The sequence below is a fragment of the Atractosteus spatula genome, chromosome 26, assembly GCF_055471065.1.
Source record: "Atractosteus spatula isolate fAtrSpa1 chromosome 26, fAtrSpa1.hap1, whole genome shotgun sequence".
Lineage (NCBI taxonomy): Eukaryota > Metazoa > Chordata > Actinopteri > Semionotiformes > Lepisosteidae > Atractosteus > Atractosteus spatula.
This window is the reverse complement of record NC_142731.1, coordinates 10561148-10588579: the sequence shown is the minus strand read 5'-3', so window position 1 is coordinate 10588579 and position 27432 is coordinate 10561148. Positions and strand designations below refer to the sequence as shown.

Below are 27432 nucleotides of genomic sequence, written 5' to 3'. Positions count from 1 at the left end.
GAGTTCAGCCAGAAAGCAGGATTATCTCTGTGGCGCCCAATCATTCGGTGGCATTTTCAAATCTTAGATGGTTTATATTGGATTGCAGTGCCACCAGCATCAAAGCCATGCGCTCGGAGATGAGAGCCGAGCCAGGGATTAGTCCTGGGTCTGCCGCAGCCCACAGCCCCCCGCTCTCAGGGGCCTGAGAGGTACAGCTGCTCTCGGCCTCAGCCTGTGTTTGTTCTGAGATCTGTGGAGGCAGGTCAGGATGGGGACTGAAGGCAAGAAGCATCCAATTAGTCTGTCCCTTGCTAGCAAAAGTGAGCTGTCTGCCAGTTTCATGCGAGTCGTTATATCTGGAGCGCACAGGAAATGCCTTTCCAGGCAGATGGATCTCTCCGGCTGCAGCGACGAGCAACTGGAGAGCATTGATTGCCAAACTTGCCCTTGGGAGGAAAAGAGCGCTGAGACCGTGCTGAACAGTGCTGAACTTAACCGTGTGCTCTGACCTGAGGCTGCTGCTCTGCACTTTGGCTTCTTGGTGCTGTTCATTAGTGGTCATTGGTGGCTGTGGCTGGTGAAAAGGAAGCCATTCTTGGAATCTTTTTTTTTTTTACCTCTTATTTTTGTGTGTGATCTCAGATCTAGCAGGGGGGAGGGGGCGCGAGACCGTGTTTTAATGCACGACTGCAAGTGAGCTTCCGTTCAGTATGAGGGAACTGCGTCACTGAAGAGGCCCTGAGAAAAGAGCTGCACTGGCAGCTTGGTTTCTGCCCATTCAGGTGCTGCTTTGTGTTCCAGCTCCAGCCTCCTGTTCCCTCTCCCCCCACAGTAACTCCGCTGCCCAACCCCTGTGCTGGATAGTAGAACAAGGAACGGGGGGGGGGGGAGGGTGTGTGCGTGAATTGTTCTGAGCTCTAGAATTTAGTGGGTTTTGTCTTTTAAAGAGACAGTGCACTGCAGGATAAAACAAAACATCTCTTGGCCCACATGTTCCCTAGCCTCCTTTTCTCTGCATGTGTGTGTATGCATGGGCAATTGTGCGTGCGTGTGTGTCTGAGTGTGCCTGTGTGTGTGCGTGAGTGTACGTGTGTGTGCGTGAGTGTGCGTGTGTGCGTGTGAGTGTGCATGTCTGTGTGAGTGAGTGTGCGTGAGTGTGTGCACGTCTGCGTGAGTGAGTGTGTCAGTGTTGGGATTAGCTGTCCTGTGTGTGCAGGATGGAGGAGGGGGGCTGGTTGCTGAGCGAGAGGTAAGCAGACACTCCCAAGCCCTGCTGGAGTCCTCTGTTCTTCCCTGCCTGCTCACAGGCCCCATTCTTCACTAATCACGGCTGCTCCCCCTCTCTCCCATTCTCCCTCCCTGTTTGTTCATGTAACGGTCTCTCTCCCTCCCTCCTGGTGTCTCTCTTTCTCTCTCTCTCCCGGTGTCTCCATGAGCGGCTGGTGAATTACTGCTGATTCTACGGTGTGAGAGAGGAGGCCAGATAGGAGACCCTCTGTCCTCTGAAGAGAAGACTGATGGTTTTTCATGCCCTGAGCTGCAGCCTCTGTGAGAGTGAGAGGCTGTCGGAGAGAAGGAGGAAGGAAGGGAGAGACAGACTGTCTTCTTCTTCCTCTCCCGATTCAACACAACACACTGCTAGCATTGCTAAAATGGTCCCCAGCACGCTAACTTCCCTACTTGTTCTTTTGCTGCAGTTTCTAACGTTTCAGTGTTTTAATTTAATCATTCCTGTAGGATGGTTAACAGTTCTTTTTTCCTGGTTAAAACAAAGTCTAATAGTGTCACTGGGTCAGCAGGACCCAAAAGCATCACCGATGACCCACCTTGTCTGTCAGACAATTTGTTTCCAGCCATGTTGCAGGGACTGAAGCGCTTGAACTGTTCAGAATCCAGAAGGATGTCTGGAGAGAACCCAACTCATTTTCTCAAATATAGATAACCACACTTGCTCTGGCTAGGGTTGCATCTATTTTTGCAGTGTTTTTCTTTACAGATGATCAGTAAATATAGGCTTTGAACTTTGTGCTTTGAGACTTGTCCAGTTGGTATTCAGAACAGTGTGGTGGCCTGAGAATCTAATCTCTGTAGTGAATTTACTGAATGAGCTCCAGGTGTCCTACCCACTCTGATCACTGTACTGAATGGGCTCCAGGTGTCCTACCCACTCTGATCACTGTACTGAATGGACTCCAGGTGTCCTACCCACTCTGATCACTGTACTGAATGGGCTCCAGGTGTCCTACTCACTCTGATCACTGTACTGAATGGGCTCCAGGTGTCCTACTCACTCTGATCACTGTACTGAATGGGCTCCAGGTGTCCTACCCAGCCCCGATACTGAATGTGCTCCCCAGTCATGTTCATTGTACTTAATGTGCTGCAGGCAGGCATCTTGATCAGCCCTATCCTGTCTTCCCAGAGCCACAAGGACAAGGTGCGGCAGAAGGAGAGACACAAGAAGTCATCAGATGGCCTGTCCAGCCTGAGCTCGTCTGTCCCGGTCAGCGTGGAGAAGGTGCGTTGACCTGCTATGCAGCACTACAGGCTCGTTTCTGCCCGCTTTTATTTAATTTGCTCTTGATTCTCTTTGTTGCGGAAATGCAAACGGTTCACAGATATAATTGTGGCCTCCACACAGGCAAGGTGTTTGCAAGATCAGATCTGCTTTCATTTATACCCGTCTTCTAACTTTTCCATTCCACAGCACACACATCACTTGCCAGAGCCTGTTAGTTATATTTTCAACTGAATTTATTTCAGATTTTAATCTGAGTTTTGCCTTGAAAAGCACAATCGTCTTATCATGGTGATGACAGTAAAAGTCAGTTCTCTACTTTTGATTTTTAAGTTCGGACTCCCCCCCCTGTGCAGTGTCAGGTGTGTCCCCAACAGCACAACACTTTGGTTACTCCTCAAAAATAATGAATAGATATACAATAGTTAATACATGTATTTTTCATTATTCTTGTATGTGACGTTTGCACACTTTGGCGGCACACTGGGGATGTATGAGGGCATACAGCAGCGAGATCGCGGGGGCTGTCCTGACAAGATCTTCCTCGGTGGGCTCCTGGGCTCGCCAGGGTTTTAAGCATTTCCAGCTCAAGCCACAGGTTCCTTTTGTTATGGGGAATAACAAAAGGCTGTAAGCCAGTTGCGTAAGGCATGTGATTTGAACTATGGCAAAGTGTATTAGAAATTGTCTGGAGCTCCAGTTCTGCTGTATTTAAACTCAGGCACCCAGATCATCTCTGCTCTACCTGGTGTAGGACAGTGTCTTTCAGACCTGAGCTGTTATTGGTTATTGTTGATGTTGTCCTGTTTGTTTAGTGTTCAGAGCCTCTGTAGGAAGTTGCTTCCTGCTTCTTTGAAGAGATCTGCCCCTCTTGCCCCCACCCCCTCCTATGCAGCTACCTTTCCCGGTTCAGACAGGGGGGCAATACAGGGGGTTTGGTTGGATCCTGCTGTTTCCCATTATGCCGGGGCTGTGCATCCAAAAGCAATCAGCCCTGTACTTGCAAATGCAACACAAATAAAAGCATTAATTGAATTATTAAGGCACTGAAAATTGGAGTCCTGTCTAGGGGTCAGTCCCCGACAAAGCCCGCCTCTCGGAGGGTAACTCGCAGCACATGTGGCAGCAGCAGCCCCACAAGGGGGGGCAGCTCTGGAATGTGACCCTACTGGTCCTGCTCCAGATGTTGTGTCATGAGCAGGAGAGGGAGACACTGGGGGGGCAGCAGTCGTGTGCATGAACCTGCGTGTGTGTACACGAGGATCCTGTGTGTGCGTGCACATGAGTGTGAGTGCATGTACATGTGGATGTGTGTGTGTGAGTATGCCGGTGTGTGTGGCTGGTCAGACTCCCATTGGTCCATTTTAGATGTTACAAGGAGCTGAACTCGAGCTCAAGTTTATGCTGATGGGCTGAAGAGCAGTTATATTTTAATTCTACACAGGAATAACGGTGGTGTGTCTCTGCTTCATCTTGGTTCTTTGGTCTTGAGTTACAGAGTGAGGCCACCCTCTGTGTGTGGTTTACATGTTCTCCCTGGGTTCATGTTGGTTTTCTGGTGCTTGTGATGGACTAACATCTGGTGCTTCCAGATTTGTGACAGGAATAAGAATCTTTCTGATGAAAGGAATCACTTTACACACCAGTCAGTGATTTCTTGGTAGACATTGAGAAATGTAAGCTTCTGAAGTGTGTGATCTCTTGCAGCAGTTAGTTTTGCCCTCTCCTGCAAAAATATTTTGTAACTGGCAGGTTTGTTATAGGTGATTTGCAAATTCTGGAGATAAATATTATTTCTTGAACTGCTCTGATCCTCCCCAGGATGAGTAGAATGAAATGGATAGGTGGATTTCTTACACTGTGCTTATTTTCAGCGGTACCTCTGCTTTAGTCATCATGCTTCTTTGTAAGAGGTAGCTGAGGTGCTCTGGCACATTACAGGATTGAGCAGTTAATTTATCCTGGAGAGGAGCTCGAGCAGCAGCACAGTGGGAGTCCCATCTCTCTTGCATGTTTTGTGTGTGTGCGTGTGTGTAGCAGTGATTGTGCAAGACAGTGTGTGGGCGTGCATGAATATTGCTGGGGGTGTGCTTTGTTCCCCTTCTCACTCCGAGGAGAGATAACAGACAGGTACACATCTGCGCATGTAAACCACAGCCCTGCTGATCGTCGGCACTGCACAGCGCCGCAGCTGTTTATTAAGGAAATGCTGGGGTGTGGAGGTGTTTTGGTTTATCTTTGCTGTGCTGAGGTAGACAGTGCCTCCTCGTTACCCCAGCAGCTGGCGTGTCCTCGCCTTAGTGCCGACCTGCTACAGCCGGGCTGCTGACTGACCAAAGGGCTCTGGCCACTGGTCAGCGCTGCGCTCTGGGATCCCTGAGGAGACCAGGAGGGGAGGAGGTCTCCTGTGACAGGGCAATCTTTCGGCCCCCATGAGCTGGGCCCGTGATAGTTTAACCGTCCGCGCAGCAGCCTTCTGGATACAAGGCTTCTCCAGCAGAGCCATGAATGGCGCTGGCAGGGGTGCTGTTCAGAAACCACACCGAAGCAGCTGCCCATTCTTGATCAGTCCTGGAACATAATAGGACAGGGGGCCCTGGCAGCTGCTCACATCTGTTGCTGTGCTCCCTGCGAGAATGGGGCCAGGGGCAGGCGGCGGTGGGGGGGGGGTCCGCAGTGCCCATCAGAGCGAGAGGGAGAGAGAGGGCAGCAGAGGGTGGCCTCGGTACTCTGGGACAATAGGCCCTGGGGGTCGCCACAGCAGCGGCAACAAGCCCCTCCCTCATTCCACCCACCGTCTCCCAGGGAAACACAAAGTCATGTGAAAACAGCTGCCCCCCCCCCCAGCCCTGATCCTCCAGCAGCTTTTGCTTGTTTCCCAGGTTACGGGTTACAGGTTTTTATTGGCCAGCCCGCCGGCCCGGGGCGTCTGGATTGGCCTTTATCTCCAGCTGCTGCTGTGTGTGGTGGCTGAGGGGAGGAGGGAGGAGGCCCTGTGTCTCCTCTCTGTGTGACACCACTATAATAATAATAAACTATTTTGTATAGCACCTCGGAGTGTTTTACAGTACAACACAAACGGAATATAGCAGGAGCACAGGGGCACAGAGAACCTTTTAGTAAAAGCCCATCTAAAAAAGGTTTTGAGTGCAGATTTGAAACGGCTCCGGAAAGGAGACTCTCGGATATCCTTTGGGATGGAGTTTCTAAAGTTGTCACTACTACAATTACCTGTACGATGCAACGGCAGCCAAAGTGCACTAGTACTCTCCCCACACACCAGCTCTCAGTGGGGAGGAGAACAGAGTGATGAAGACAGTTCAGAGATGGGAATTATTAGGAGGCCATGATGGGTAAAGGCCAGTGGGAAATGTGGGCAGGACACCGGGGTAACACCCCTTCTCTTTTTGAGAAACACCCTGGGGTTTTTAATGACCACACAGAGTCAGGACTCAGTTTTACGTCTCACCCGAAGGATGGTGCCTTTTTACGGTATAGTGTTCCCATCACTATACTGGGGCATTAGGACCCACACAGACTGCAGGTCAAGCACCCCCTACTGGCCCCACTAAGACCTCTTCTAGCAGCAAACTCAGCTTAACCAGGAGTCTCCCATGCAGGTACTGATCAGGCTCACACCTGTTGAGCTCCAGTGGGCTGCCAGCTGTGAGCTGCAGGGTGCTGTAGCTACTGACATGCTATGGTCTGGGGTGCAGCAGGAGAAGACCCTGTCACTCATAGAGTGGAGAGAGGCTAGGGGGACAAACAGGAGATCAGTATTAGAGGCACAGAGGGTGCGCGATGGGGAGTAGGATGATAGTAACTCAGACAGGTACTGAGGTGCCGAGCCATACAGAGCCGTATAGGTGAGCATGAGGATTTTGAAGTCAACACAAAACCTGAGAGGAAGCCAGTGCAGGGACTCCAGGATAGAAGTAATGAATGTGATCACTTGCACTAGACCTGGTCAGGATTCTGGCTGTCGAATTCTGGACATACTGGAGTTTGTTCAGTGTGGATTTAGAAACCCCAGCGAGTAGAGTGTTACAGTAGTTCAGGTGTGTAGCTGCGTCAGCATGTGTAGGCTGCAAAGGAACAAGTAATAGGTTTATTCCATGCTGAAAAGAGAAGAAAGAAAACACAACGTTTCGGCCGTGGAGCCTTCTTCAGGTGTGTAGTCAATTTGGGAAAAGACAAATGTGTTGACCAGCTTTTCAGCAGCAGTTAGCAAGAAAGATGTTTTGGCAATATATTTCACATATGACCACTGTGCTGCTATCTCAGTGCTTGGCACTGCGGGTGTAACGAATACACCCCTGCGTATAACAGGGATCTCAGCTGCCCAGGCTGAGGGAGGTCTCCTTTAGCTCAGCCGGCAAGTTCCCTGAACACGGGTTCGTGCCCAGGCAGTAAGGGATGAACTGGCAGGGCAGGAGTGGCAGGAGCAGAAACCCCAAGAACCGTTAAACGGGCATCACAGGCAGCACCTATTGCAATACAGGATTTCACTGAAATGCTGAAGAGTTTATATGCCACGGCTCCAGCAGCATCACCAATGCTACCAGCACAACTGCTGCCAATCCTGCACCGCAGCTGCCAGCGAAGAGGTTTGAGCCATTTCAGTTTGCACACTATGGGCTCTTGTGTTTGGCCAGGAGCTGCGCCACAGGCTTCTTACCAGGTTTTGAATACTTTTGCATAAGCAGACGCTGAGGCAGAAGAGTACAAACCACATGACTTTCCTGGTTCCTGAGTGTCGAAGAGCCTGGTGCTGGTGTAGCCTGCAGTTCCTGTAAACCAGGAGTCAGAATTCTGTCCCTGCTGCTAGTGCAGCCCCTCCTACACCATTATAGCCACAGCCACTCTGCTGTGTTTTTTTAGCTCCCATGCAAATTGATTTAAGTGATGTCATGGCAAGTTCTGTTTCGTTGTTGCTCTTTCCTGTCAGGAACATGTAGAACGTCAAGTAACACTGTGTCAGCACACAGCCACCCTGCCCCTGAAAGAGTTTAAAATAAATAGGAATTCCTGATTTTACATCATTCCTGATCTACCTACTGACACCCCCGCTCCTTCAGCCCCCTCAGCTGCAGGAAATCAGCCCGCTCTCGTGCCCCTATCTGCCCTCCTGCCCCCTGGCCAAGGGGAGACGTGGAAGAGTAGGCACAGCTGTGCACATCTGGAGCCTATTATCTCTCCTGCATGTCCAGATGTGCAGAGCTGCCTGATGTTTCCTACCTGAGTGGGGCTGTGCTCCCACAGCCCTGCGCTCTCTCAGCACATGGCCAAAGTGAGGTGGGGGAGGGGCTGAAGTGAAAGAGGTCAGAGGCCAGAGGTCAGGTGACACATGCCCCATACCCTGCTGATATCTTGACTGTGGAGTTCCTTGCCAGGATCTGCTCTGAAAGATGCGCTCTCCCTTCTCCAGGCTGGCAGAAGTTAACTCTAAAGCTGTACAGAAGCAGATTTTTGTTTATTGCATGAAAACATGCTGTTTTTAACACATTCTCCTGCTTTACTTGATTCTTTTTCTCTAACATCCACTATCAGGAGAAGTGATCTTAAGATAGACCACTGATAAATCATTGCATGTTAACAAGCAGTTTTTATCACACTTAGTAAGTTAATGAATAATTTTGTCTAATCTCATGTGGTTTATTTTGCGGTTTATACTTAGAAGTCTCAAGTTTTTTCAGTTGACTTCAGAGGGCTGGGGGAGGAAGGTGATAGAGACCCAAACTTCTAAACAATGTATGTAACACCGTATGATTTTCTTTAAGTTAAGACAAAGTAATAGTAACAAAAAGCACATTTTTTGTCACAGTAGGCAGCTGTTTTTCTTTTTTAAAAGTTTGATTAATATAATTGAGTGTCTGCGGGACTTATCCGCAAAAGCTTTGTGTCCCTTGACCTTTCTGTTTCTTCACAGGTCTCCTCCAGCCACCATGGGAGCAGCAAGGAGGGCAGTGAGGTCAGCAGGTCAGAGGTCAAGGGCAAGAAGCTCCTGGGTCACGGCATGGGGCACCGAGGGAAGAAGCAGGGGAGTGCGGGCAAGAGCTGCTCCTCCTCCTGCTCCTCCAGCCCGTTCAATACAGGTACCCCTCTGACCCCCGCCGAGCTCCTCCAAGTCTCACAGAGCCCCTCCGACCCCCGCCGAGATCTTCCGACTGCCGACCCCCCCCGAGCCCCTCCGACCCCCGCCGAGCCCTCCTCCTCCTACCCCCACAGAAAGACTTACCTGCATTTTCAGAGCTTATTTGTCGGCACTTGATGTCCATTGGAACCCACCCTGCCCCTTCTGCCTCCCAGTTAAAAACACAAAACAGTGTCTGATTTCCAAAATGCCGCCTGACCCGCTTTTTTCTCCCAACGGTATCTTTGCTCTGCAGCCGAGCGTTTCGCCTCTTCGGTCACAGGCGACTGGTCCCTTCTCTCAGAGCAGCTCTCAGTCCTGCAGTCCGCCAGAGGACAAGGTCACATTTACGTCCCCCAGGCTCCTGTCTGGAAAGACGTCTGGAGTGCAGAATCATCCCCACGACGCCCTCCGCCCCAGTGATAAAGGCATCCTGCTCCACGGGCAGCGAGTGGGTTCGGCTGTAGTGGGCTGTCTTGGCTCTGCAGCCCCCTGCTCGCTCGCTGTGCTCAGTGTCCGTGTCTCCGCAGGCGGTGGATCCCTCCCGTCCTCGCAGGACTTCCTGCACTTCTCGTCGTCCTCCGCGAGGCTGGAGCGGGAGCGAGGCGGCGAGGGCGCGGAGGGGCGGGAGGAGAGGGAGGAAGAGGAGGAGGAAGAGGAGGAAGAGGAAGAGGAGGAGAAGTACCCCCCGGGCCTGCCCCCCGCCCTGACGCCGGCCGAGACCACCAGCCGCAGCTCGCCTGCCTACGAAAGCCAGCGGGGTGGGGGGGACTCGGGGGGCAGCTCCTTTGAGCCCAAGGTCACCATCTCCACCTTCGGCTCCATCATGCGCATCACCTCCACAGGGGGCCCGGCCAAGCTGCGCCGCGTGTCCCCGGGGGAGTACAAGCTGGCCAACCCGGTCAGCAGCTCCGGCCACAAGCACCAGCCCGGCGCCCCCGCCCTGGAGGGGCAGCAGTCGGCGGAGGCGCCCCCCACGCCGCCGCCCCCCCCGCTGAAGGAGAAGAAGCACCGCGGCAGCAGGAAGAGCAAGCACGGCCCGGGACGGCCGAGGGGCAGCAAGGAGGGCGCCGCCCACGGCCACGGCCACGCCCACGCACCCCCTCTCTCCGCCAGCCTGTACCCGGGCCCCCCAAGCCTGCCCCGCAGCACCTACCCCCTGCACTCCTCCGCCCGCAGCCCCTACCCCTCCTCGGGCAGCCTGGGCGCGGACTCCGGTGAGTCAGTCTCTGCGCTGCGGGTTCGAGCGGCTCGCTGATGGCTGATGGTGTGAAATATGTTTGCTCGTGTGCTTCATCATCACACTGCGGTGCAGGAACCTGCAACTCATAAACCCTGGAAGGGATCAAGCTGCTGTATGATTTGTGCTCAGTGAGTGTGCCTTGTTCACTCTGTGCAGTGTGTTCAGTGAGTGTGCCGTGTTCATTCTGTATACAGTGTGCTCAGTCAGTGTGCCGTCTTCACTCTGTGCAGTGTGTTCAGTGTGCTGTGTTCATTCTGTATACAGTGTGTTCAGTCAGTGTGCTGTGTCACTCTGTGCAGTGTGTTCAGTCAGTGTGCTGTGTTCACTCTGTGTACAGTGTGTTCAGTCAGTGTGCTGTGTTTACTCTGTGTACAGTGTGTTCAGTCAGTATGCTGTGTTCACTCTGTGTACAGTGTGTTCAGTCTTTGCAGAGTCTTCTTGCCCCGATTAGCTGTTCTGTGTTTACAGATCTCTTCCTGGAACAGGTCAGGAACAGGAAGAGGTTTTGGGCACAAGTTCGAACTAGATTTAACTCTTAAATGTCTGGAGCTCCTGAGACCTCATACACACACGGCACACAGTCTTCGCACACAAAACACACTGCGGACATCCTTCACTGTGTACTTACTGCTCAAAACACTGTTCTTATCTGTGACGTGTTCCCTGGCTGGGTGAGAGAGGTGAGAGATGGGTAGTTAAGGGCGGAGCGGTGGCTCTGTGGCTCAGGATCTGCGCCTGTGGCTGGAAGGTTGCCGGTTCAAATCCCTCGGCCGGCAGAGGAATCCTACTCCGTTGGGCCCCTGAGCAAGGCCCTTAACCCCAGCTGTTCCAGGGGTGCTGTACAATGGCAGACCCTGCGCTCTGACCCCAAGCTTCTCTCCCTGTCTGTGTGTCTCATGGAGAGCAAGCTGGGGTCTGCGAAAAGACAAATTCCTAATGCAAGAAATTGTATAGGGCTAATAAAGTGATGTTATGTTATTTAGTTATCATGAGCCTTTGAGCTCCACACTGTACAGCAGAAAGTGTCCCCATCGGGGTCTCACCTTCTCACTTTTGTCACCTTCCAGGCTTGTGCCTGTGCTGTTGTCCTCCTGACCCGTCTGTCCCTCTCGCAGGTATCTACACCAGCAACAAGGACCCCATCTCCCTGGGCGCTGGGGGGCTGGGGTCGGTGTGCAGTACCCCCCTGTCCTCTGCCCTGCTGTCTGACCAGGGGCCGTCGAGCCGCCACTCTCTGGCTCCGCCATCCTCTGCAGGCAGCTCACAGGTACCGCCATTCCCGGGATACGGAAGAGACAGGAGACACATTTCCTGGTTTCTAGTTCCTTGTCTTTGCAGCACCAAGTATACCAAATTCCTTGTATGTGAAATGTACCTGGAAGATAAAGGTGATTCTGATAGGATAGGAAAGAGCTGAGGAGAGCAGGAGGCTCCCTCTGGTGGCTTATTCTGTAAACTACACTTCCTAAGGTCTTATGAGACTCATAAGGCAGTCTGTTTTTAATAATAATTAATATGAAGTATTTTTTTTACCTAGCAAGTAATTAAGATCATATGAAATGTCACAAACAAGTGGGTCATTTGGCACATTTAGCCTGTTTTGGTTAGTAGCTAATTGACCTGAGGAACTCATCCATCCCCTTCTTGAAGGAAGTTATGATAGTTGAAGATGTGTGACAGCAGTGTTTCAAAATAACAATTTCAAATGCACTAACTTTTAAAGTGTTACTTTTGTGGCAGGAGGAATTTGTACTCTCTGTTTCAGTGACACATCTCTCTCTCCGACAGGTCTTCTCCTTCCCTGGCTCATCATACAGCCTCAGTTCATCTCGCGTGTTTGGCAGTCCTCTGACCTCCACCACTTCTCTGCCTTCTGCACTCAGCAGCCAGACTCAGAGCTCACTGGGAGGTACTGCTGGGCTCAGCTGAGAGCCTGTGATGTCTCTATGTCTCTGATCACAGTGCTGGGCTCAGCTGAGAGCCTGTGATGTCTCTATGTCTCTGATCACAGTGCTGGGCTCAGCTGAGAGCCTGTGATGTCTCTATGTCTCTGATCACAGTGCTGGGCTCAGCTGAGAGCCTGCGATGTCTCTGTGTCTCTGATCACAGTGCTGGGCTCAGCTGAGAGCCTGCAATGTCTCTGTGTCTCTGATCACAGTGCTGCGCTCAGCTGAGAGCCTGCAATGTCTCTGTGTCTCTGATCACAGTGCTGCGCTCAGCTGAGAGCCTGCAATGTCTCTGTGTCTCTGATCACAGTGCTGCGCTCAGCTGAGAGCCTGCAATGTCTCTGTGTCTCTGATCACAGTGCTGCGCTCAGCTGAGAGCCTGCAATGTCTCTGTGTCTCTGATCACAGTGCTGGGCAGAGAGCCTGTAGCCTGTAACTGAAGTTGCTTGTATGTGTGTCCAGGTTTGCACAACACAGGAGAGTTCAGGCCATTCAGAGATAAGCTGCCCCTCTCACACTCCTTCTCCCCTGTCGCCTCTGCCCTGTTGTTTCAGAGCCTGATCTGGAAGACTGCCGGTTTGTGTGTCGCGGCAGCTCCCCGCGAGAGAGCCTTTCTTCACAGTAACTATCCCTCTCCTGCCTCCGTCTGTCTCTCGGGCTGCAGCAGGCCCTGCAGCTGCGTGTGAATATATTTGTGTATAGAAATCTGTCTGCTGAAGATGCTGCACAATCACAAACTTCTCCTTAAATGAAGGCTCAAGATTAGGATTTTGATTCTGTCTGATTTATTCTCGCAGATATATTCTGATGTATGACTGGCTGGTGTATCTGTTGGATAAGCAAAGCTTGTAAAAACGTCAGCTGTAGCTCCTTTAAATCTGTCATTAAGAGATTGTCAGTCAGATGGATAGCTTTAAGTTTATAAGGAGCCTGGGAGAGCCTGCTTCTCATATGTATTTGCATGTTAATCCCTCTTTTACTACAGCGATTGGAGCTGAGTGCAGTGTGGCTGTAAGCACTAAGGGGGAGGGATTTGAGTGGGGATAGTGGGCATCAGTATCTGTTGGTACCCTTGTGTGGGTAGCTGTGCCAGAGCTACCCAGGCCTCACCCTGGCCTGTGTCTGCAGGTCCCCGATGAGCAGCCTGCCCCTGCTGTTTGACCAGAGGGAGGGGGGCAGCGGGGGGCGCCCCGAAAATATCCCACCTGCCTCCTCCCACATCGAGCAGCTGCTGGAGAAACACAGCAGTGGAGAGATGGGCATCAACAGTGAGTCACGACAGACTGGGAGGGGCAGGCTGACAGACAGATCGAGAGACAGACAGGCTGATGAGGGACAGGCTGATGAGGGACAGGCTGGGAGAGACAGACAGGCTGGGAGAGACAGACTGACCGGGAGACAGACTGACAGGGAGAGACAGGCTGATGAGGGACAGGCTGGCAGACTGACTGCAGGGAGAGGCAGGTCTGGTTGCTTGTGGGCTAATTCCCGGCTGTCAGGTCTGCTTCTTTCCCTGGGCTCAGCTCTGAGTGAGAGGTCACCTGTGCGCTGGTGAGAGCTGCGGTCAGGCCGCTGCACAGAGACTCTCCCTTTCTGGGAAAGGAACAGAAGCACCGATGTTGAGCTCAGTGTCTGCTTTCCAGTGAGCAATAGAAGGTTTGGGTCCCTCTGCTAATGTGCTGTAACCCCCCTCTCTGTCTGTGCCAGTTGTGGAGATGCTGAAGTCGCTGCACTCCCTGCAGCAGGAGAACCAGAGGCTGCAGGACCAGATCGTCACCCTGACGGCCAAGAAGGAGCGCCTGCAGCTGCTCAACGTGGAGCTGGCCGTGCCCTTCCCCCCACTGCCCCCCCCCGCCGCCGCCCCCCCCTCCTCGGGGCACTTCAGCCTCCTCTCCACACCCAACGGTCAGCCCCAGCCCCAGCCCTGAGCACCCGCATGCCCCCCGCCCCCATTTCCTTCTTGATTTGATTTATTCCTTCGCTTCCTCCTTCTTTATTTCTGTCTCCGTCTGGGGACGCCTTCGCTCGTTCCGGCCGCCGGAGCCCCGCGGGTCAGCCAGGCTCTTCGAGTGACCGGCTCCTCTCTCTCCCGCCCCTCGCTGATCCGTCCTGAAAGATTTGTTTTTTGTGTGTTTGTGTTTTTCTTTTTTTGGTTGTTCCAGTCTGCAACACTGACCCCCTCACCACCAGCATAAGCCCCCCCTCCAAGACCAGCATCATCAATGACAACTCGCTGACAACCTCATCTGAGGTGAGGCCCCCCCCCAAACCTGTGCTCAAGCAGCCGCTGGAGATTTAGTGTCACACTGTTTAGTCGGCCTCACTCTCCTCTGTGCGTTTTCCTCCTTTTTCTCAGGAGCTTCATTCAGGCTGTCAGAGTCGCAGTAGCTCCTCCCTGTCCTTCCAGGACACCCCGCCCCCACAGCAGAGCCCCGCCTCCCTGACGCAACCATTGGTCAATGGCCTGGGCAGAGGGTTGAGTGGCATGTTGGGAGGTGGAGCTCCGGCAACAAATCCCACCATCCCTATGGTGGGAGGGCTGATGGGCAGCTTGACAGGAAGTCCCCAGCTCTCAATGAATGGCATGATGGGAAATCTGAACGGGGTGATCCAGACGCCTGCCACTGTCCCTCAGCCCCCAACTCTACCACCCCAGGCACCCAGCCTGGCCCCCCAGGCCCTGCCCCAGAATGTGCAGCTATCCAACAGTCTGAGCTCGTGAGTCTCCCTCTGCCACTTTTCCTGGGGTCAAGTGTTGGTCAGCAGATAAAGGTGATGTCTGACTAGTGTGCTCAGAGGTGGTGCTCTGGTGTGCCTGAGCAGTGTGTTGTGTTGTGTGTGCCAGCGCAGCCAGTGGACTTCTACACGAAATAAGGATGTGTATTAATGGCATTGTTACAGTACTGTGATGTTTAGTGACTGTGTTGCATTGTTTGATGAAAGTGTGACATCATTTGGTAAGAATGCTGTGTTATTTGGCACGTTGTTTGCCACTTTGTGAGTGTTGTGTTGTTGTTTGCTGACTGTGTTATGTTGTTGTGTTGTGTTCTCAGGCTGCCCAGTGCCTCCCTCCTCTCTGAGCAGCAGAAGCAGCTTCTCCTCCAGCAGCAGCAGCAGCAGCTCCAACAGTTCCTGACCTCCCAGAACTTCACTCCGGTAATCAACCCCCTGTCTGCTCGCCTGCGCCCAGTCTGTTTCCCAGTGTCACTCCCCACTCCCTGTCTCCCTTCTATACTCCTGTTTGTGGACTCCGCACCCCACACAAGTACGAGGCGCTCACACTTTAGTCTGAGTGGGTCCTAATGCCCCAGTATAGTGACGAGGACACTATACTGTAAAAAGGCGCCGTCCTTCGGATGAGACATAAAAAAAACGAGATCCTGACTCTCTGTGGTCATTAAAAATCCCAGGGTGTTTTTCTACAAGAGTAGAGGTGTTACACGAGTGTCCTGGCCAAATTTCTCCCTGGTCCTTACTCCTCAGGGAAGGAAATCATTTTTCCCAGAAACAGTTTTGATGTATTGACTGCTTGATTTCTGAGAGTTCTCTGTTTGTGTGTGCTTTTCTTCTTTAGGGTGTGTTTGTAGTGTTTTACCATCTCGTGGTATCTAAGGCGCAGATCTGCGTTGTGTGGTTGTGTTTTTGGTTTGATAGTTCTCAAAGTGCTTTTATGGTCTTTCTGCACTCTGTATCAAACCATTCTTCTTTTTTTCTTATATTCTTTTAATTTTGATTTTAAGTTCAGTTTCTCAAAATATAAAATTTAGGTATTTTAGAGTCACATTTATGCCTTAGTTTTTGATTTGATACAGTGTTTTGGAACGTTAATAATTAATAATGTCTGAATTTCCTGGTTGTTTAGCACTCTTTGGTATTTGTCCCGGTTAGATCAGGTCATACAGCTGGCTGGGCTGTGTCAGTGTGTCTCTGTGCTGGTGTGCTCTCTTGATGTAGAGTGAGATCTGACTGATGCAGAGAGAGGAGTTTGTGGCCTGACAGCAAAGGCACTGATACAGGAGGGGTTCAGGTCAGTGATAGCGTAGTCCACCACACTGCTGCCCAGAGCTGAGCTGTTGCCTAGAGAGTTTTCTGGGCTCTCCCTGCGCCCTGTCTCTCCCCACGTCTGTCTCCGCGTCACTCCCTGCTACACTCCTCTCTCCCTGCTCTCTTAGCTTTCCCTGTTTTTCTTACTCTCATGTCTCTCACTCTTTAAGGAGCAGCAGGTAGTTGTGTACCAGATGTTGCAGCAGCAGCAGCGACAGAGGGAGCTACAGCGCCTCACCCTGGCCAACACCCTGCAGCCTGGCCCTACCCTGATGACATCATCTGCCGCGCCGCCTCTCCTGGCAGGCAGCTCCCCCCTAGGCAGTGGTATGATGACCTCATCGCCTACCCTCATTCCTGGGAACAACCTGATGTCATCAGGCATAGCCCCGTCTCTCAACGCCCCCGGCAACAACTTGCTGACCCCAGCAACGGCCTCGCCCCTGCAGAGTGGCCAGGGAAACCCCTTCTTCAGCCTGCAGCAGGACAGTCTGCAGAAGTCAGGGGTGAGGAAGATCATACAACACCCAAAGAACAGTAGCAATGACAAGATCTTCACTTTACCTGAGCCTTTGTGCTTAACCTAATGGCTTAATTGAATTAATTAGTGAGTTAACAAGTCTAAATTACCACTTTTTACAAGCTTGTAGAGTCTGTTGCTTTTGAGGACCAGAAGTGTGGGGAACTGATATATATTAATGACAAATTCACTCTTAACATATTTTGATAAGGAGATCTTTCCTAAGCTGATACGATTTCAGTGTTTTGCATGCTGTATAAAGATATATTTTTCTGTACAGCTAGTCAGTATTGACTCTACCAGTTTGAGTGAATATACAATAGAGAGATAAATGTATGAAAGACTTTATCAGTATAATAGATATAGTCATCAAGTATTAAAGGCCACAGCGTTAATTCGGTTCAGTTCTGTGTGTGTGAGAGTTTGGGGCAGCTGGAGTGTCCGAATGTGCCTGTTCTTTGCTCCGGCTGGGAAGTGACCCCTCTGTCCCTCTGTGTCCGTGTCCAGAGAGGAGGGGAGAAGGGCGGAGACAAGAGCTGACCCACCCACTGCTCCTGAGGTTGTCGTCTGGAAGGCGTCCAATAAGGAGTCCAGGCTGTGAGTGGAGGGGCGGGGCTTTGAGAGGCCCTCCTGTGAGACAGCACCTCTCTGCTGCACAAACACCATGTATCTGGCCATGACCTCCTTTGCGAAGGTGGCTTGCTGTTTGCTTGCCTGTCAGCCTTCAAAATGAATGTTTTTCCTTAAAAGGATCCATGACCTTTCCTTCTTCCGGGACATTGTCAGTGCCGGTTGGACACCACTGGGGCTGCATCCCACCGGACTCATGCAGAGAGAAGAAGGAGGACAATGGAGCAGAAGCAGCTTTCAATGCAGAGCTCGGCTGGGGAGAGACTCCCCCTGGCAGAGAGGAGCCAGTCCTCGCCCGTGCTGCTGGCACAGGGCTGTATAGAGCGTAGCTGGAGCAGCCTGGCAGTGCCAGCCCCTCCTCTGTGGTCCAGGTCTGTCCAGCCTGCAGCGCCGGCTCCTCACACAGACGGGCCCCTTGCAGTGTGTGAAACAGCGGGTAATGATGACATTTAGCATTCTTAACTTAATCATGGGTTTTGTAACTCTTTAACTCTTACAGACGTGTCACCCAGATCTGTTAACGCTGGGTCTCCGAGCTGGGCCAACAGTGCTGGTTCTGACCAGCTGGCCAGCTGTACTCACAGCTCTCTTAGCGGGCAGACAGCTGTTGCTCAGTTTTATTCTTGTGTCCTGTTATGAAAAGCACTTATAAACTCTTGTAGTGCAGGTCTTAAACGGTAGGTAGTGAGCTGTAGCTATAAAGTAAGCCTGTGAGCTGGCAGAACCTCCAGGAGGAGCTGTGACAGCGCAGATCTGTTTGAGGTTATTTCACTGTCGTCCACGTGTTGTTGTCCCTGTGTTTCAACTACACACAGGCTGCTCTCACCCCTGCGTCTTCCCAGCATGTGGAGCATAAACAGAATTTGAGAAAAGGGGGTTTCTGAGAGGTGGGCGTGAGATTGTTTCTCCTGTGTGCGCCTCCTTGGGCTTCTCTCACTGCAGCTCCAGAAGATGGGGACAGTCGCAGGGTATCAGCTCTGAGCCTGTCCTGGGAAGAGAGCGTGCAGGGCGGAGGCTGGGCCAGTGGGCCCGGGGCTCGGGGGGTCCGGGCTAGGGCAGTGGGCTCGGGACGGGGCTTGGGGGGTCCGGGCTGGGGCAGTGGGCTCAAGACAGGGCTCGGGAGACCTGAGGGGTCCAGACCTGGTGGGGCAGTGGGCTGGGGACAGGGCTCGGGGCGTCCGGGCTGGTGCAGTGGGCTTGTGACGGGGCTCGAGGGGTCCGGGCTGGGGCAGTGGGCTCGGGGGATCTGAGGGGTCCGGACCCGCTGGGGCAGTGAGCTTGGGGGTCCGGGCCAGTGGGTAGTGGGCTCGAGACAGGGCTCAGGGGGATCTGGGCTGGGGAAGTGGGCTCGGGGGATCTGAGGGGTCCGGACCTGCTGGGGCAGTGAGCTTGGGGGTCCGGGCCAGTGGGTAGTGGGCTCGAGACGGGGCTCAGGGGGATCTGGGCTGGGGAAGTGGGCTCGGGGGATCTGATGGGTCCGGACCCGCTGGTTCAGTGAGCTTGGGGGTCCGGGCCAGTGGGTAGTGGGCTCGGGATGGGACATTGTGTCCTTGTGCGCAGGCCGTCGGGGCCCTGCTGTTGGTTCACCCCTCACTGGGTAGCGGGCCGCTGGGGCAGGTCGGGGCTGGATACTTCCCAGCCTGGAGCATCTCCAGATAACAGGACTGAAGGATTTGACTTTCTGAGTTGCACTGGGGCACTTTGGCCCATTTTAAAGAAAATGTTCTTAAAATTCTGATTGATATTTTATATATATATACATTTTTGTATATGTTTTGCAATTGAGGTGATTTAGGTAATATATATGATATATATCTTGTCCTGTTTCTCTCGACTGTTAAAATTCAGCATTTTTCATGTTCAACGACTTCATTATGGGGTTCTAGGTACTGAGATCCAGTGGCACAGGACAAATCTATTGAACTCCAGATTCTCTTGCTAGGTAGACCGAGTCTAGACTATGCATAGTTTAATATTTGTGTTGACATTTAACTATAAATATTTCAAGCACTTCTTTTTGAAATTGGCACACTTGCCTGTCGATGTACAGCCTTTGTTTAAAAGTAAAATGTAACAGGAATTTGCTGATGTAGAATAAACTTCTGTAAAGTATTTTAATATTTTTTACAAAAGCAAAAAAGCGCTAGGACGATACATAGTATCGCACCTTTTACTGTTAATAAATGTATTTTACTGAGTCTGTGGTCTTGGACTTTCCAGTTGTGGTGTGTGGAAAAACGGCACTGGGCCCCATGAGTTCGTCCGAAAAAGTGGAGGAAAACAATTCAGTCCTGATGCGTCACAAGTCTGATGAATCTTTCACAGATCCGTCTTTGCTACTTTGCTCATTTCAGGCTGGAGAATACAAGTCACTTTCCGTTAGGGAGCCAAAATGGCATAAAGGCAACAAAAAAAGCCAGCAGTCTTATCATCCTGCAACTCTCACCTTGCGCTCAGCCGTGTGAGCCTGTTTGAAACCTAGGTTGCAGCTGGAAGAGGTTTTAGAGGGACCAGTAGGGGGTGCTCACCCTGCAGACGGTGTGGGTCGCATCAGATCTCTTCCAAACCGAGACAATAAGTGTTTTTACTGAGCTTTGCCTAGCACAGAAGAAGCCAGGTTTCAGCCATCATGAGTTTATCAAGACAAAAATTACTCCCGGATTTCAAATTAATCTCAATCTGTGAACTGGCTTCATCACTCTGCTCTCCTCCCCACTGAGAGCTGGTGTGTGTGGAAAGGACTGGAGCATCATCCAGTTGGGGGGGGGGCTGCACAGTGGAGGGGATCCCCATAACCTGCACTGCTCTTTGAATAGAGTGTCCAGAAAACCTTACATAAGTGTGAGGAATAATAACGATAGCTTGGACATGCTGCAGTCATTATTTTTTTTTTCCATATTGCTGATTTCTTCAAAATGTATTTCTATTGTGAGACAGCTGCTCCAGTAACTGTTGGTTTATTCTGCTCCAGCTGGACAGGACTGGGCACAATGAACGCTGCTGTTTGTGGTGATCCACTCTTTGTCTAGATTTGCCACAGGAGGGAGCCCTAATGCCACTGTTGCTGCACTGCACATAATGCCGATAATTTTGCTCTGGTGCTTGAAAGTGCACATTGTGAATGTCAGTACTATACCCTTGTGCACATTGTGGGGCTCCACACTGCCCTCTGCTGAGCACACACCCAATGACAACAGATTTGATGTGATCACTTGTACAAACGCTGGAGCATGTCTGCTCCACTACTGAATTTGCCAGAAATGCCATTTAGAATTCTGTCAGGCAGCAGATCCTTTGAACCACAAGTGACAGGTAAGTGTTGCTCTGGTTTTACTGTATCTACATTCCTAGACAGCTGGATCCTGCTGTTCTCTGTACCAGGCTGGCAGTGTCCCTGGCCGTGCAGCCCCATCTTCACTGGGTTTTGCCAGAACCTCCTGCTCCTGCCCTCAGACAAAGCTGCTGTATCCCAGGCCTGGTTGGGGGGGGATATCAGTCAGCACATTTATGTCTCAAACAGCCTCCAGCAGGATCAATGTCCGGTGCGGATATCTGGTGGAGGTCAGCTTCCCCAACAGTGTCTCCAAGGACAGAAAATATGGGCACTGCCCAGCCATGTGGGGACACTAGTTACATATTTTATCGTCATGGAACGCTGTGAGTCTGGGGCATGCTGGGAAGTCCTGCCCTGTGGTGTAAGCAGCTCTTCCTGTGCACGGGGAGTCCTGGGAAGGGCTGTACCACAGAGGCAGAATAGGGCAGCGTACACAACCAGGAGAAAAACACTTTCACAGCAGCTTGTGGGTTTTTTTAAAACGTGTATTTTTAACGATCTATACAAAACGTACAGAAATAGGAAACATCACTCCATTTCAAACCTTGTGATGATCAAGGGTCAGTGTTAGTGTAGAAATCAAGTTGACAGGAAATGGGTTTTTTTGTTTTATTTATAATTGACTGTTCCTGTAGGCCCCCCATCTCCCCCACGCAACGTGCACGCTCTCCACACAACAGAACACGATTAAGATCTGAAGGCAAACACTCCCCACACTTCACTGAGAACAAGGACAGTTTGGAATAGAATAGTGAGAAGACCCACAGTGAGCTCTGGGCTACAGGGACTACCAACCCAGTCCTGCTGCTACTCACACTTCTAACAACAGGAGGGAATTGTGAACAAAGCACAAGGCTGACAGCTTGCGTCTATATTTAAAAAACAGAAGCTAGAAAAATCTACTGGGTGTCTAGATTTTGTGTGACTTAAATTGTCAATTTGCACATACAGACTCAGAAGAGGGACTCTGCTGTATATATTCAAAAACAAAAAATCAGAAGAATACAGAGCATTTCTGGAGGTCCTACAAGATCCACATAAAATCAGTGTTAGTGGTTTAGCAAGAAAACCATGTCATTTGACATTAGTATGTCTAGATCCTCTATATAGAATTTTCTGGACTACATAAAAAAACATAGGATTGCACACATTCAATACAGTAAATAACTCTTGCAAAGGCTTGTGAGTGCTGTGTTTAACAAAGCTGACTGCACACCGACAGACCCAGAGTCTCCTGGCACAGGAGCCTCTGCTGTCCACGCAGACACGAGGCGCCTGCCACTCAGCAGTAACAAGCCGCTGCCGTCAACATTAGAACTATCCAAACAAGATTAAAACGTCTTTCTTTAATAGGATTATCGCCACAAAATAAAATCTCTTTGGCTTAACACCCCCCCTTCCTCCCCCAAAAAACACATTTCCACCCCTATAATCACCAGAGGTTCCTTACAAAACAGCAGTAATGAGGACAGTTTCAGCTGTGAAGGTGTTTCCCTGCCTGTGGAAGACAGGGAGACCAGCCGAGCGCAGTCCACTGTCCACCTTCACAGCTTCCCTTTCAGACGCACGTCCCGTCCTGGGCATGTGCCCGTCCAGGACTGGACCGTGTGCGGGACGAGCATGGCGAAGCCAGAGTGTTAATGCGCTTACAGACTGGACGAGTAGCCATTTACAAGCTTGTGTTCTCAGGTTTAGTAAAAAAAAAACACACATCAGGTGTTAAATACAGCTAAGTTAAAACAAATCAAAGGCTGGATTTGTCATTTTTAGCAAAACAAAAACTTTCCACTCCTCTCTCCACGTACAGAGTCTGACATGTTTCAGTCAGCCGCCCTTGGTTCCAGACATACAGAAAATAAAAACAGTACAAAGGTATTTCAACAAATCACTAAAAAAAGGTTAAAGCTTCTTTTGGAATATAATAAAATGGCTTGAAAAATGAGGAACAGAAGTGTTTGAAGTAAACCCCGATTCCAGCAGCCCCCCACACCCCCCACCCCCTTTCCGACGTGGAAGCGGGGCTCGTCAGGTCACCCGCCCTGCGCCTCACCGCCGCCTGTCGCCCGTCGCCCCGGCGTCAGCCCTGTCTCCTCACCTTCGACCTGCAGTAAGAAAACACAGGCCCTGATTGGACAAAAGGGTCACCCTGGCAGCCAATAGCATGTCACCAGTCTCCTAAAGGGGAGTGTCCACTGGGCAGGACCAATAGGAGCCCGCGGTCTGAGCAGTGATGTCACACACTCAGGGCCTGATCCTTCATCACTGCCGTGTCCCCGGCGCCAGTGAGGCTTTTCCGGAATGTTCTGGCTCCCCTCTGGGCTGATACATTCCTCATATACAGGAGTGTAAAATAAACTTGTGCTTAGAGGAAACTAGCTAAAATCCCACAATTAACAAGGTTAAAATAAAAAAAAAGCAAAAACACTTTTAGTCTTTAAGGAGAGTATTTAAAAGTATTTAAAATCTTGAAATTGAGGACATGACCACCACATGACTAATGGTGAAACACAACCATTGTACACAAGTTGAAACTCAGCTGTTACACATTGTGGACAGAAGACAGGAGGCGCTCCCCTACACAAAGGGTCATAGTTGTGTTGAACAAACATCCTGCCAGCCATCCTCAACGGGCTGACGTGACAGTAAAAGGCCGAGAGGAAAGTGATGGCTCTTACCTGCAGCTGGGCTAGTAGTGCTCGGGGTATCCCTGCCTGTTCATGCTGTCGTAGCCTTCGTGCAGGAACTCCTCGTCCGGCACATGTATTCCCACGTCTCCCTCCAGGACCATGTGGTCCATGCCCATTCCCATGCCCATGCCCTCCACCTGGTACCCGTAGGCGTTGAAGCCGGCGTCAGGCTCTGCAGGGGACAGAGGGAGGATCAGTCAACCTGACCTGGTCCTAGAGTCAGAGGTACCACTTAGAACGCCCTCAAACCTAAATCTTAATATTAATGAAAGAAGACTCTGTGAAAACCTGCCAGGTTTGGGCCCCTCGAGGCCCAGAGCTGTGCAGCACGTGTCTTCCAGGGGGTCTGGACTGCGGCAACTTCAGAAATTGAAATCTCAATCCCTAACCTCCCTGTGCTGAGGCTCATTTAAAATCCATCTGCCGTGGGCTCACAAAAGCAATCACTTCAGCGCCGATGTTCTGAGTTTTCGGACCTTTCAAATGAATCTGTCTCAGAGAACCAAAGACCACAGGAATGGCCCGTCGAGGTGCTGAGAGACCCTGGGCTCCCCGACACGACTGAGCCTGCTCCCTCCCTCATGAAGAGGACTGGTAATTTGTCGGTCCATCTATCCTTTTACTCTCCGAGAAACATGGGCTCACCAGCTCAGAGTGGGGAAATGGGGAAAAACTTACCATCGCCAGGATAGACAGGTTCCATCTGCACAGCATTGTGGGCCTGGAAAAGACAACATGATTAAGCATTAAAAAGAGGAAAGGCTAGCCAGCCCTGTGGATGGGATTCTGCCTTGGGTTTCTCCTAAATATCTTTCCACTCTTAAATCCAATAAGAAACAACTTTAGAAGTGTCTAACAGGACAAGCGCCTCAGTGACAGAATATTCCGGTCTCTCACCAACTCCCAGGAGGCAGGGTCGTGCTTGAACAGAGAGTGGGTCAGCTCCACGGAAACACGCTTCCGATAGTCGGAGTTCTTGTCCTCGGAGATGCGGAAGAGCACGGCCGCGGCGTAGGTGGCTTTTGGGGAAAGAGGGGATCTGAGTTCAGTGGCAGAGACCGATGCTCCTGGGCTGGAGGCAGCTTTTCCATCAACATCAAACCATCTCTCTCACATATAGACCTTGTTTATATGGACTATATAATTTATGGCTGGCAACACCACTGCCTTGGCTCTCCTCTCGTCATCTTCTTTTCTCTTCCCACTTGTCTGCCTCTTCTCCAAACTTTGTCCCACCTCTCTCCCCCTCCCCCTGCCCCGCCCATCAACCACCCTCCCCCTCCCCCACCCATGAACCGCCCTACCCCTCCCCCTGCCATTAAACTCCTTACCTTGCTGCCCAAACCCACCAATGTCTCCACCCCTCACCCCGCCCCAATGTCTGTGCCATCAACTTATCAGCCCCTCCCTCCGCCCCGCCCCTCACCGATGCCCTCGTTGTTGGAGTGCAGCAGTTCCATCAGTGGGGCGGAGGCGCCCTCTGCGTCGATCTCCTCGGACGACTGCTTGTCCAGCGCCAGCTCACACAGCACGCCAGCCGCCACGCGCTTCACGTTCTCGATGGGCGAGTAGAGGAGCTGAGGGGGCAGAGACCACGGGAGAGTTACTTAGGAGGAACGGGGAACACTAACCACCGAGTGCGACATTGACCCCCAACTCCGGGACAGTCCGGAGCGCTCGGTCATAACTCGGGATCGGGCTCACAAAGCCTGCAAGCATCTATCACCGCTAAAACACATTGCATACGTGTCGCCTCCGCAAGCTCACTGTTGATGGGGATTTGTTTCCGGGTGTATGATCGAGCAGGTGGATCTGGGCACCCCCCACCCCACGCAGGCGCCGTCTGGCGGTCTCTCACCTGCACGAAGAGAGGGATGGTGTGCAGGCTGGCGATCTCGCTCCTGTTGATGGGGTCACGGGCCAGGATGTGCAGAGCGCCAGTGGAGCCCTCCACGATCTCCTCCATCCTCACGCCGTCCTGACAAAGAGCGGGAGAGCAGGCGCAGGTCAGCCCCTGACCACACACAGCTCAAGACAGGGCAATTGACTGCCTGTCAGGGCCAGTCCCAACCAGGGAGTGGCAGAGAGGAGCACCCAGGGCTCTGGACTCCTAACTGCACACACTACTCTGTAGCCTTGCTGCACGACCGGGTACCAGCTTTGCTGCACGTGACCCGTCCAAGAGGGACATGTGTCCTTGCCATCTGTTCGACTCTACAGAGATGGGGCAAAATCCAGACTTGATCCTCAAGTGCCTGTTTGTGCTTTTGCAATCATTGAAGCTGGCAAAACCTGCTGTGCAATGGGAGTTTGACTCCAATTATAGAAGATCTCGCTCTTTTCTTCCTCCTGTGTGCTGAGACAGACCAATCTCGCCGCCTCTTACCTGGTATGTCTGCTGGGCGCTGGAGGTGGTCTGGCGCTGGGCGTCCTGGTGTGCCTTCACCAGCAGGTTCACCAGCCGCGGGATGGTGCCAGCATCACGCAGGGGGGCCTGGTTGGCCGGGCACAGCGCCAGGTTCCGGATTAGACCCACAGCAGCCTGGGAGAGACAAAGACCAGTGAACAAATTCATTCAAAAACCAAAACGATCTGGCATGTTCAAGATGCGCTAAAGGAGGTCTCTGAGGTGGCACAGAAAGCAGCTTTTAAACATCTTGACACCTGAAAATAAATCTCAGCTTTTCTCTTGTGACTGTTGTTCAAATCTACTCAGTCCAGCAGATATTTTTAGCTGTTTAAATCTCGTGCTAAAGCATGAACGATTCCAGGGGCACAGGACTGAGGATCCCTGATCGGGATCAATTTTGGGATCATGGATTCCAGTCTGTCCGGCCTGCTGTCCTGGGTCATTACTGTGTGTGTGGACCCTGAAGCTGGCCAGTACAGCCCCTGTTCATGCACAGGGAATTCTGGGAAGCAGCGTCATGCCAGCTTGCATGCACAGACAGACAAGGCTGCGACATGAGCAGGGGTCTTCAGAGGCCCCGAACTAGACCTGGGGGGGGGGAGGCTTAAGCAGAGGCGGGGGTGGCCATGCAGTGAACTAGGTGGAGTCTTGTGCTCTCAGGCCACGGAGCCTGGGAAGGGAATTAACTAAACTAACTGGGTGACTTTCTGTCCAAGTCAGTGTGTCACAGTGTGCACACTTCTTCTGAACTGGGCTGTCAGTGTGTGTGTATGAGCTCAGCAAGTCCTCTCACTCAACAGATTCCCACCGGCTCAGGCCTCTCTAATTACTTCTTCTTTGAAGTCAATGTGATTAATTAACAATCCTTGATCATTAAATTACTTTTTCTTTTCTAATTCCTCGGTGGGTTCTGCTTTCGTGGTACGTGCCTCTGACAGAGGTTCCCTGCTCTGATTTTTTATCGAGAGATGCTCTTGAAGGCAACGTCAGTGAGATGGTGGAGACCTGTCTCTACAGCTGGGGAAACACCACACACACCCCTCCAGCCACCACCACTCCCTGGGAATCATGTTAGCCATTCCGGCCACAGACTGTTCACCCCCCTGCGTTCTGGCCAGCGGTACTACACTGTTAAAGCAAGAACCACCAGACTCAAGAACAGCTTCTATCCCACTGCAGTGCGCATCCTCATCCATGACCTTTGTCCTTCTGCTTCCCTGCCACACACACACACCCTCCTGCCATCACCCTGTGGCCTCTGCCAGCCCGAGTGGCCCTGGCAGCGGATGAAGAGCCGGGACCGCGGTGTTTCCCTCTCACCTTGATGACGGGCCAGTAGTACGGCTGGTTCAGTAGCTTGACGATGGCAGGGATGCCGTAGTGCATGCGCACGGCATTCTGCGCCACCTCGGCGTCGGGGTGGCGGCTGGTCAGGTGGCGCAGGGCGCAGACGGCGGGCTCGGTGATGTCCTCCTTCTCGCCGGCGCGCAGGATGGCATGGATCAGTGACTCCACCCCGTTGCTCTGCGTCACCAGCGTCTTGTTGCGGCTGTTGTTGCAGGTGAGGTTGGACAGGATGCCCGTGGCGCAGGTCAGGACGTTGACGTCGTCCGAGCCCAGCTGGGACACCAGGACCTGCAGAAGCCCATCCAGCCCGTCCTGCAGATGAGAGGACACGGACAAGTGAGCAATGTGTTACCGGAGCAGCGCGCGTGCCTGGGCCGGGCTGGACTCTGGCCCGGTTCCTCTCCTGCTTACCTGCTTGGTGGCAGCATCGGACAGGTTCCTCAGAGTCCACAGGCAGTTCTGCATGAGCCGCTGGCTGGAGCCAGTCAGGTGCTTCCCCAGGGCCTGCATCCCACCTGAGGGACAAGGGAACAACATTAGGGAGGGAGGACAGAGCCGTGCGACAGGTGTGTGCCAGGCGTGCGGACGGCCGCCGGCGGGAGGACAGAGCCGTGCAACAGGCGTGTGCCAGGCATGCA

At 52.1% G+C, this 27432-nt stretch overlaps 2 protein-coding genes across 2 annotated transcripts in view; one reads left to right on the top strand and one right to left on the bottom strand.

Moving 5' to 3' along the window:
* The window catches only part of LOC148814856 (protein AF-17-like), a 28559-nt gene extending 9346 nt beyond the window's left edge, over nt 1-19213 (top strand). Inside the window, exons 8-20 of the mRNA XM_088906143.1 lie at nt 2405-2500; nt 8430-8595; nt 9164-9850; nt 10992-11143; nt 11665-11785; nt 12377-12443; nt 12951-13090; nt 13530-13727; nt 13985-14073; nt 14179-14540; nt 14876-14978; nt 16037-16372; nt 16894-19213. Coding sequence (XP_088762269.1) covers nt 2405-2500; nt 8430-8595; nt 9164-9850; nt 10992-11143; nt 11665-11785; nt 12377-12443; nt 12951-13090; nt 13530-13727; nt 13985-14073; nt 14179-14540; nt 14876-14978; nt 16037-16372; nt 16894-16926 — 2550 coding nt within the window. The 3' untranslated portion in view covers nt 16927-19213. The remainder of the gene's footprint in view (nt 1-2404; nt 2501-8429; nt 8596-9163; nt 9851-10991; nt 11144-11664; nt 11786-12376; nt 12444-12950; nt 13091-13529; nt 13728-13984; nt 14074-14178; nt 14541-14875; nt 14979-16036; nt 16373-16893) is intronic.
* A 1604-nt stretch (nt 19214-20817) lies between these two features.
* The window catches only part of LOC148814855 (junction plakoglobin a-like), a 30434-nt gene continuing 23819 nt past the window's right edge, over nt 20818-27432 (bottom strand). Inside the window, exons 8-16 of the mRNA XM_088906282.1 lie at nt 27206-27309; nt 26768-27106; nt 25424-25579; nt 24896-25015; nt 24464-24614; nt 23935-24056; nt 23716-23758; nt 23026-23209; nt 20818-22452 (exon numbers count right to left, since the gene is read on the bottom strand). Coding sequence (XP_088762408.1) covers nt 23037-23209; nt 23716-23758; nt 23935-24056; nt 24464-24614; nt 24896-25015; nt 25424-25579; nt 26768-27106; nt 27206-27309 — 1208 coding nt within the window. The 3' untranslated portion in view covers nt 20818-22452; nt 23026-23036. The remainder of the gene's footprint in view (nt 22453-23025; nt 23210-23715; nt 23759-23934; nt 24057-24463; nt 24615-24895; nt 25016-25423; nt 25580-26767; nt 27107-27205; nt 27310-27432) is intronic.